Source organism: Vicia villosa, linkage group LG4 (assembly GCF_029867415.1).
Source record: "Vicia villosa cultivar HV-30 ecotype Madison, WI linkage group LG4, Vvil1.0, whole genome shotgun sequence".
Taxonomy (NCBI): domain Eukaryota; kingdom Viridiplantae; phylum Streptophyta; class Magnoliopsida; order Fabales; family Fabaceae; genus Vicia; species Vicia villosa.
This window is the reverse complement of record NC_081183.1, coordinates 143,755,359-143,766,818: the sequence shown is the minus strand read 5'-3', so window position 1 is coordinate 143,766,818 and position 11,460 is coordinate 143,755,359. Positions and strand designations below refer to the sequence as shown.

General features: G+C 34.6%; 1 protein-coding gene across 1 annotated transcript; it reads right to left on the bottom strand.

Moving 5' to 3' along the window:
• Positions 1-2,772: 2,772 nt before the first annotated feature.
• Positions 2,773-9,187, bottom strand: LOC131597999 (uncharacterized). Its single transcript, XM_058870653.1, has 4 exons — positions 7,924-9,187; positions 3,666-4,342; positions 3,167-3,456; positions 2,773-3,085 (listed from the first exon to the last, which is right to left on the bottom strand). Exons 1-4 carry the CDS (start codon positions 9,185-9,187, stop codon positions 2,773-2,775), a joined length of 2,544 nt encoding a protein of 847 aa, XP_058726636.1.
• Positions 9,188-11,460: the final 2,273 nt, after the last annotated feature.

Sequence of the window (11,460 nt, the reverse complement as noted above, 5' to 3'; positions counted from 1 at the left end):
TCTGTATCATAAGTATGCTTGATCATTATGATTAGACACTATGTATATGAGGTATGCTTCATCAATATTGTGATAAGATACTTATGTGCTAAATGCACGTTTAAACATATTAATTAGACATTTTTTCATATGAGGTCCAATATTTTATTCATAATGTTACTTATGTTCTTCATTTGACTAGAGGTAACCGCTAGTGGCATAAAAAGACCTTTGTGCCAGAGTCACATAAAATGTTGCTTTAAAATAATCTTCTACAAATGATCAAAGTCACAAATTAATATATAATTTTTATTTGTAGAGCTTATTCTGCATACTTAAACAAATAATCAATAGACAAATTGTTATTTTCTTTTATTATAATAAAAATAATGATAATATGAATTATTTTTGAACCAATCTAATTCTTATACTAATGTCTTAAATCTCCTTTAAAGGCGTATTTGAAAATAAATTTAAAATGTTACAACAATTAATAACTTCATTAATTTTGATATTGTATTTTAATTTTCTTAAAATAAGGATTAGAGAGAATAAAATTGAAAATACTAATAGTGTGAATAATAATAAGTGGTATTTAGTTAGACTTTGTTTAGATTAGTGTTATGATATGAAATAAAATGGAATATAGTGGTAAATAATAAAATTTATAGTTTATAAATAATTGATTGAGTAGAATGGAACATGATGGAATCAATTTCATCTCCTTCCATACAATTCTTTGTTTGTTATTCCATGTGATTTGGAGTGTATTTAATAAAATGAATTATTATTAATAAAATATATAAATAATTGAGTATGGTCTATATTTCATTTCACTATGCTTCATTTCATTCCATTATATTTCATTTGGCTCCACTTCTTTATGTTCAATCAATTCAAACATAACTGTGGATTTTATTTAAATATTCCAAAATCAACATTTTAAAGAGCACAACTTATTATATTACTTTAAGATCGATTTCATATTAACATCTTTAATGACTACGATTTTTTTAAATCTAATTCATCCAACATGAAAAACATTTTATATAATACGCAAATGATTTTCTTTTCTTAATAAAATTTTAGAAAAAAATTGTCTGATATATTTTAAAATTTTAAGCCACCTTACTATATTCTCCATTCACTATTATATAAAAAAACTTAAATGATGATTAATGTTATAATTAAAATTTAATTAATTTAAAGCTAATTAATATAAATACTTTAATATAATCTTTATTCAATTAAAAATATTTAATATAGATAAAAATGAAATTTTAATAAATTCAACCTATATTCTACATAAAATTTAGATCAAATACATCTCATCGTCAATTATTGTGTTACAAACAAATCATTTTAATCCTCTAAAGTTTGCAGCATGGACCAAAACACACCAAAAATATTATTAGACAAACATAAAAAACTAATTTGCATAGAGTATTGAAGAATTTGCACATGAATCATAACTTTAATTATCATCCTAAATGTGCAAGACTACATATCACTAACATTTGTTTTGCAGATGACTTAATTATGTTAACTAATTCTTTTTAATATTATTGCATTAGATCTTTGTATTTCAAATGATTTTAGGCTTAAACTTTAAATTTGGTTCACAATTATTTTAGAATATTATTTAGTAATGGGATGATTCAAGTGATATATGTTAATTGAGATAGATTTGTGTAAGTTGGATACTTAAAAATCAATATTTTGTATTAAAAAACATATGAAAAATAGAGGAATTAATAATACATTATTAATATATAAAATTATAATCTATTTATATGTACTATATATATTACACTTGCAACAAAATTATATAACTCCAACTCTAAATTAGTGATTATTTACTATATGTATGACACTTACAATAAAAAGTTAATTTTTACTGTAGTTAAATAGTGTTTGTCTTTCTATTGTCATTTTTGAGTATTTTAAGTTTTAGTAATCATAACTATAGCAAGAATTAATTAATAAAAATATTAATAACATAAAAGTGAAGGCAATTAAAAAAAGTCAAAAATTATTTTTTATCAAAATTTGGTGTCATATACATTAGATTCTTATCCCTATTAATCAGAGACAAAGTTAATTAATACTATAAAAATATGAAGTACTACTATTAGTTCTATCAAAAGCAAAGATTGGTCAGAAGAAAAATGCAAAAGTGCATAATTGAAAAATTATTGAATTAGAGGTGCAAAGCTAAAACATTGAGGGGATTCATAAGATACTAATATAGGTTTTTTTTTAATAGGCAAGAGATCTATTAAAGGGAGCTAAAAGGGAGCTCCGTCCCACAAAACAAACTCGGGAACAACCTTAACTCTCAAAACAACGGAGAGGGTGGGTACTCTAAATAAAAAAATTACAACAGTCAGCTATTTTGCAACAGGAAGAAAGCCATGTCCAAGAACTATAAACAATGGCTGTCATACATTCGTCAAAACTCGGTGCTATTTCGTTGAAAATAACATTGTTTCTCATTAGCCATATATTCCAAGCCGCCACCAACCATATAGTAGACAAAACTCTTCTCTTCACCTTGTTCAACACTCTCTTGCAGAAGAAGAATGCTTTAAACTCCTCTACATTCATCTCCCCAAGGCCACCAATCCAACTATAAATTTTCCTCCAAATGTTGTCAGCAAAGGAGCAAGAAATAAACAGATGTGCCGCTGTTTCGTCCTCCGAACAAAATATGCACCTGTTTTGCTCCACATCCAAAAGAATTCCCCTTTTAAAAAGATTATCTTTTGTAGGTAGCCGATCGTGAATGAGCCTTCATCCGAAATGTTGAATTTTGGTTGGAGTTTCAGATTTCCACAAATGACTTAGAGCCTCTAAAACGTCTTCCGGAATAATTGATGTCACATTCGGCGTTGCCATCGAGTCATAGCAAGAACGAACAGAAAAAATGCCTTCCCCATTCTTCATCCATACGAACCTGTCCACTGCATCCCTGTCCAAAACAAACTCGTCCAGCATCTCCATCATTTCCGTGCACAGATTCTGCACATCTGTGGTACCACTCTCCACAATACCATCTAAATTCCACATCCAATCAGATCCCTGCCACTGGCCCGCTTCTTCGACACTGCAAAATTTATTAAGAGCAATGGCAAAAACCTCCAGATACGCTTCCTACAGAGACTGATTAGACAGCCACTTAGAAAACCAGAACGACGTTACTCGTCCGTTTGCCACCTTGCTCAATATAGAACCTGCAAAACGATTGGGTAAGGCAACACTTTGATCACAAAGAATTAAGTCTCGCCACCATATTGAATCCTTATTGCTCAGCACAGAATTGTTCCCCACCATTATTTTCAGTCTCGGATTGCCATATCTAAATGCTAACAGACTGCTCCGCACCGGCTCGTTCTCGTTAAGGATCCTCCATTTCCATTTATTGAGTAAGGCCATATTCATATACTTCACATCTTTGATTCCTAGTCCTCCCTTATCCTTCGGTAAACACACCACATTCCAATTGATCCAATGAACAGTTTTGTTGTCCACACGCCCTTGCCACAGAAAGTTGCTTTGGATGCTACGAATCTCTTTGATCACCTTGGTCGACGCTTTGTAGAATGACAACGTATATATGGGAAATTGATCAGGACAGCACGACCAGCCGTGTTGAGGGACCTATTTTTCCAAACTGACAGCTTTACTTTCAAGTGCTTAATGAGGTCCTTCCACATATTCAGCTTTCTTGGGCTATCACCTATTTTAATACCTAGATATTTGAAAGGTAGATAGTCAATATCGCAAGCTAAAAAATTGGATGCCGCTTCCATTATCCAATCTCCTACGTGGACTCCGTATATTTTGCTCTTATGAAAATTAATCCTTAGACCCGACATCATCTCGAACCCTCTAAGAATCGATTTCATCCACCAAATATTGTCGCTAACTCCCTCCGCCACCAGAATAGTATCATCCGCAAACTGCACGAGATTAACATCTAACTCTTCATAAACATTAAAACTTCTGTACTGTCCCAACGAAACAGCCCTCTTCATTAACCTCGATAAAGCTTCCGTCACCAAAACAAATAAGAAAGGAGAAATAGGGTCTCCTTGACGTAAACCTCTTTCCACCTTAAAGTCTTTTGTCGTACTTCCGTTGATGAGAATAGAGAAATGGCTATTGAATATACAGCATTCCATCGAACTAACCCATCGCTTCCCAAAACCAAACTGATTCAACATAGTCCTCAAAAATTCCCAATTAACACTGCCGTATGCCTTTTCGAAGTCCACCTTCAAAGCCAAACAACTCCGTTTCTCCCTATTTTCCAGGTCCAGCACCTCATTAATCAATAACACTCCATCAGAAATACATCTACCTGGAACAAAAGCTGTCTGACAGCTAGAAACCAAACTTCCTATCACACCTTTGAGTCTTGCAGCTAGAAGCTTGGATAAAATTTTATATAAGCTTCTGTCATACCCCAATTTTTGACCCTAAGATCACGCATCATTTGCATACCAATCATCAATCAAGAAGTTTTAACCTAGATCTCTACTTGCAATGCTGTGCTCAATTCATCTGCAAAGGAATCATCGAGCACCCATGTTTTAGTTTGTATATATTCCTTTACTAACCAAAATACCAAAAATATTGCCTTGTGCTCTTGTATGTTTGTGTTTTGTAGGTACCAAGTCAAAATACCCATCAAAGGAGCATTTTTCAACATTTTCACTGTGCAAATCGATTTGCATAAGGTGTAAATCGATTTACACAACTGTTTCTGCACCAGATTTGCTTCTGCCATCAGTGCAAATCGATTTGCATAAGACAGCAATCGATTTGCATAACTGTTTTTGCTCCAGATTTTGCCTTTTTCAGCCATGTAAATAGATTTGCATAATGTGCAAATCGATTGCACCAGCACGAATTTGGAAAAATGAAGGCAAATTTCAGCTTTTTGAGGTGTTGACATCATTTGCAAGCATGGGAAGCATGACTTGGTTCTTACATTTGATTTCCTACATCATCTAATCATGTACCCTCATGTGATTGCATCAAGACCATTGGATTTCATTTTTGGCTCCAAATCACTTTTCCAAGCCTAATTCTATTTTCCAATCCTAACTCCAAGCCACAAAATTTCCCAAGCCTAAGTGCTATAAATTGAGGCACTCCCCTCTTCATTTTTCAAGCTTTGATAGCCAAGAAACTTATTGCAAATTCTCTCCTCACCTCTTCCAAACCCATCACTCAAAGCTCTTTCTCTTCCACACAAATTAGTGAGTCACATCTTGAACCTCACTAATTTAGAGCTAAACCTCAACATAAACACTAGTTTCTTCATCAATTGTGAGAGATCAAGGCTTGTGGTTGTGTGTTCTTGAAGAAGATTCAAAGTTTGTGAAGATTTGGTAAAATTCTAGATCCTTTTCATGATCCAAGATATGATCCTTTTTTGTTGATGCTTGATGCACCTTTGGTGCTATATTGATGAGATTTGCTTGCTTACTTGATACATTTTCGTGCACAAATTGATCCAAGATCACAAGGTGTTTGGTTTTATGTTTAAACAAGTTTTCTTCTCTTTATTTGCTGTTTTTTTTTGAAAACTGTGTTGTGCAAATCGATTTACATCTGGTGCAAATCGATTTACACAACTGAAAACTGCGCAGATTTTGAAAACAGAGTTATGCAAATCGATTTACACTCTGTGCAAATCGATTTACACTGGGCAGAATGCTGATTTTTGTGGTTTTTGACTTGTTTTTGGTTCTAACTCATCTTCTACTCCATTATTTTGATATTTGCTTTGAATCACAAGTTAGAGGCCTAATTTCTCTCTAATTTCAATGGACTTAGGGCGTCGATAGGATGAGAATCCAAATCCGCAATATTAAGTGATTGAAATTATGGATGAAAGGAGTATTTAATGTGGTTCCATCTTTTATTTCTTTTTATTTTGGTCGATGAAAGTCTTAATGCCTTGAGAATTCTTATGGATTCTTGGTGAAGACTAGATCACTCACCATTTTTCTTTTCGTGCGGTATTGCTTTCGGAAAACGATCTACATATCGTTCTTCTCGCATGCATTAGCACATAAAGTTTTGACCGGCCTCGTTGTAGGGTGATTTCTACATAAATCACTTGGCGATCTGCTTAACATAACGCAATATTTCGTGTCCCGAATAAAAAAGATCAAATATGGAAGAGAATTGTATGCGGTTGATTTAAGACTTGTGGAGGTTTTATCGTGTAGTCGCTATAATTTTATCAAGCTTCTGATAAACCCCATTGAATTTAAATCCGAGTACATCATTCACTCACCATCGATCTCCTACTAACTTTGATAACATACTTGACAAGTTTCAAGATGGTTATCTTTAACATTTAACAACTAACTTTAATTTCCGCACCTTTACTATACCGCTCTTTATATTTCTAGCTTTATCGCTTTATTTTATCATTTCATCATATTTACTTTCCGCCGTTTTTTTTCTTTGTCCACTTGGACATATGTTTATGCTTCCGTTATTTTTCTTTTGTCCACTTGGACCATACTTTACCTTTTTTGGCTAAAACACTAATAAGCAATCGAAAAATCTAAAAAATACATAAGGCTCTCTTTGGACTATCGGTTACTATCCCTAGCATTTTGGAGATTCGGACTTATGGACCTAGTACCTCTGGACTCATTCTATTACTACCCTGTGATTGTTCTGTCTGTCTGGCATTGTTTTGTTGTATGTTTATGGGTGCAGGTACTTCCTTGAAAGCCCTTGATGGTTAATTCCAAGGCATTGATATAAGGATTTTACCCGAAAACAGCCGTTACTCTGCCCGATTTTCGTCAGAATCTTAATGTGCTTAATGAAAAGTGGTGCTAAGACAATAAGTTCATCTGAATCCCCAAGTGTTAATGTATTGGTATTGATAAATCCAAAGGATGGGAAAACTACATTGACTCTTAATGTCAAGTGTTGGCTTCTTATTTCGGTCAGATCGTTTCTTTCCTTAGCTTTTATTTTGCGCAATAGGATAGCCTCTTCATCTCCTCCCATTCTTAAATTTTCAAAATCTTCTCTCTTTTTCCAAAACATTCTTATGTTTGCAAACCTTTTCAAAACCTTTTTCTTAAAAATATCTTTCGCCCTTAGTGGCTTTTCTTCAAAAGTTTAGACACCGTTAATTGTCGAAACGAGTGGTTATACCCCACGATTTTGAAATTGATTGATAATAACGAGATCTTTTCCGCGTGAGAGAGCTAGTGGCATACTCGTTGATTTTATCCGAGTTGGCGCCCTTCTTTCATTTGCGATGCAAAGAACTTGTTTGTTCTCATGCTCAAGATCAATGGCTGAGTATTTCTCTCTAACGACAACAAAGTGTTTATTCGTTTTAAAACGTTTTTCCCAAAAGCGGAACTACATTAGCTCTGACTTCTCCATTGCACCGAGGAGGTATGTAGGCCCAAAGCTTAACGCTTTGCCGAGCTTATTTTTAAAAATAAAACAAACCCTTTTTAGCACACACACACAGATTTTCAAAAAGGTTCCCGTGGAGTACCACGGATATGAGGGGTGCTTTAAACCTTCCCCTCATATAATCAACACCCGAACCTGAGTTCTCTTTCGTGTTTTAAAAACAAAACTTTGGGTTTTACGTTCTTTTCCCTTTTCCTTTGAAAAAATAAAGCGCGGTGGCGATTTCAAAACGGAATATTGATTCGAGTCAATCCCATGGCTTCGATATCAGATTTTCCCCGCTACAGCTTCCAACCAGGAAGATTGGCCTGTATTCGCCGAGCGATTGCGGGTTATTAATCTTCGGGATTAAAGCTAAAAAAGATGAGGTGCAAGCTTTGGTTAGTTTAGCATCATCATAGAAATCCTCCACAAACCTTATGACATCCGTCTTTATAAACCTCTAGCATTTCTTAAAAAATTCTAACGAGAAACCATCTGGTCCAGCACTTTTGTTACCATTGCAATCCCAAACAGCCACTTTAATTTCTTCTTCTGAAAAAGGTCGTTCAATCCATGTCCTGTCTTCCTCGCGCAGCTTCCTAAAATCCAACCCTACCGGAGTAGGCCTCGACCGGTTCTTCTCCTTATAAAAATCTTCAAAATGATCTTTAACAACTCTTTTAACATCTGCCACACCATCCACACTACCGTTTTGATCTGTGACAACCGTGATTGCATTCCTCCTTCTCCTTTCTTTCAAGGAATTATGAAAGTAAGAAGAATTTTTATCACCTTCCTTGAGCCATAACTGTCTGGATTTCAACCTCAGCATACTTTCCTTCATCTTCAACGAATTCCATATATCCTTGCTCGCATTATGCCTATCGTCCACCATACTCTTTATGTCTTCTCCGTGATGTTCTGCCAGAAGACTATCCAGTGCGTTTAGGTTATCCACTTTTTCCGAGACTTGCAAATCAATCCATCCAAAAACTTGTCTATTCCAAGTTCTAATACTAGCTTTCAGCCCTTTTAACTTCTCATATAGAATAAAATCCCCTCTCCCTTCAAATTTAAGCTTATTCCATTCCTCTTCTAAAAACGGTAAGAAACCATCATGATGAAACCAAGCGTTATTGAATCTGAACGGTTTTGGCCCCCAGTCAATGTTGCCTACGTTAAGCCAAATGTGACAATGGTCAGAAATGTCCCTAGCACCAACTCTTTGATCAATGACTTTCCATTCATCTATAATTTTGCTTGAAACTAAAAATCTGTCAATGCGGCTCATCACTGTGCCATCACCTTTGAACCATGTGAATTTTTTTCCAACACACGGCAAATCAATCAACTCCATGTCGTCGATGAACCTCATAAAATCTTCCATGTTTCTCCCACTATAATTATCTCTTACTCCCTTCCTTTCTTCCCTGCTGCTAACCTCATTAAAATCCCCTGCTACAAACCATTCCCCCGCTCCCGATTTGTTTCTCCTATCGACTAAACTACTCCACAAAACCCTCCTCTCCACCGCATTAGACGGAGCGTACACATTAACCAGGTTATATATATCTCCTTTCCACAGAAAATTAATGCCAATAAAACCTCTACCTATAAAACTGTAATTGACAAAAATAGAATCTTTCTTCCAAAGAATGACCATACCTCCAGATGCGCCAATAGAGTGAGATGCAGACCACTCCACGTCTTTGCTTCCCCAAAATGAATGATCCATATCATTATCAAAAGAGGTCATCTTCGTTTCTTGCAAGAAGCAAATGTCTATCTTCCCCGATTTAATCAAAAAACTCACCCTTTTCCTCTTCACAGAGCTGCCTCCTCCTCTGATGTTGAAAGATAACAAATTCATGGCAACGACTTTTTGACCACCTTCTGATTCTTCTTTCTGTCTTTATCTCTAGCCTCCATTCTCTCAATTTCCTTAACACAATTACTATCATCTGCTCTGCTTGTGACCCCTAACAGAGATATAGAGCCCCATAATTTTCTTCCCACATATGAATCTTTCATCACAATCCTTCTATTACAGCGAATCACTTCTGAATCCGTCATCGAATTACCCAAGAGACAAGAACAGGTCGAAATATCTTCATACTCTCCTTTTGCCTCTTTGGACGATCCTGAGATTCCTTTACCCCGATTAGTTCGCGGCGCTAAACAATCGTAAAAGGAAGGAACAATATTGACTTTATTAGGTGTATTTTGAGAAAACCAAGGGGTACAGTTGAACCATGTCACCTCTAAGTGGCTCCGCCCATGAGTGCCACTGACTTTGTTGGAGGAAAACTTCCTTTTAAATATTTGAGAGTGCCACTATCTAGCAGAAAACTCAACATATGTCAGTGCCAACCCCTAATTGACAAAATAGTGAGTAAAATAAGACATTGGACTGCCAAACTATTGATTTTTGCAGGTAGGTGTTAATTGATTAGAAACGTGTTGTTTGATGTGATTGCCTACTGGATACATGTGTTACCCATGCCAAAGAAAGTAATCAAGCAAGTGGAAGCAATTTGTAGAAACTTTCTTTGGAGTGGAGAAAATATAGGTAGCAGGAAAGCCCTGTGGCTTGGGAGAAGGTTTGTGAATCCATAACAACCGAAAGAGTGAATATCACAACATAGACAAAATGGAATAAAGCTATAATGATTACATTATTGTAGAATCTGTAGGCAAAAACTGATAAACTATAGGTGAAATGGTAGAATGAATACTATATAAAATGAAGAGACATTATGAAATAGAATAAACCTTAAAATTTAGCTTGGATGATTAAAAGAGTAATGAAGTGCAGAGGCTTTGTGATGTAGAGCAGATACTTGATTAAAGTTAAGCAACACCATAAATACAAAATATTAACCATGTATAAGGAATCGCATGGAGAGAACGAGCATGTGAATTGGAAGAAAATCTTCTTGAGTAATTATATATGCTATACCTCAAGTTGTTTGTGCTTTGAATGAATTTAATGAATCAACTTCCCACAAAAGATAGGGTTGCAAGATTTGGAGTGAATACTGATGGAAGAAGTAACTTCTGCCATGAGCAAGAGACAATGGATCATATGTTATTTGAGTGCCACACTACAAGGATGATTTGGAGAGACATTATGTGCTGGCTTGTAGGGGTGTTCACGATGCAGTTTGAGCGGTTTTGACGATAAAAGTCATTCGAACTCCAAGAAAAATGTGTGTTTCAGTTTGGTTAAGTTGGTTCAACTTTTTACAAAATAAATTTTCAAGTCAAACATACACGTATAAAGGACAACATAATTTTGTGTTTAATCATTCATACATTACCAAATAATAAATAACAGTGTCAATGAGTACAAGTTACAACACAATTTCAACATCAAATAACAAAAGAGCTCAAATAACAAAATAACAATGTGTATTACAAAGTACACATCACATGGATAAAAACTAGGTCACCCGTCACATGAGACAACCGATAAACGCTTCAATCATATACTAGATCTTAAAAACACAACAGTTTCTCCCAAAACAACAAAAAAGTACCTCATACTACTAGAAAACTTTGTCATAACAACATCAAATTCTTCCATTAAAATCATGATATCCAAGTATCATCCATTAGAGTTATTTAAATATCATAATCGAATAGGTTAATACTTGAAAACAAATGAAAAGAAAGGAATGAACAAGATTTAAAAACATACCATTTAATTTTCGAGTCCGTCTAATAATCATATTCAATATTAGAAAGTCTCTCATTTATTTTAGGGGTCAGAGCTATTTCTAAAAATATATCAAATATAATCAAATATATTAACATAATACAATTTGGTTTAGTTTAATTCGACTTGCAGTTTTATTAAAATATGGCTCAAACAAATCTGAACCAAATGTGATTTTTGGATTTGGTTTGATTCAATTAGCAGTTTTCTATTGGATCTGTTCGGTTTTGAACATCCCTACTAACATGAATTTAATGAAACTCCCACAAAACTAAAAGAAGAGAAAATCTGGCTGACTTTTGAAGCACAAA

What these genes read in the sequence shown, in the direction of transcription:
- LOC131597999 (XM_058870653.1), bottom strand. Translation starts at nt 9,187, where the DNA reads ATGACCTCTTTTGATAATGATATGGATCATTCATTTTGGGGAAGCAAA. An exon ending in CAAAAGTGCTGGACCAGATG is followed by an intron (nt 4,343 to 7,923) that starts GTTTCTCGTTAG and finishes CTTTTGTTCCAG; the next exon opens with GTAGATGTATTTCTGATGGA. An exon ending in ACCTCATTAAGCACTTGAAA is followed by an intron (nt 3,457 to 3,665) that starts GTAAAGCTGTCA and finishes TGTTTACCGAAG; the next exon opens with GATAAGGGAGGACTAGGAAT.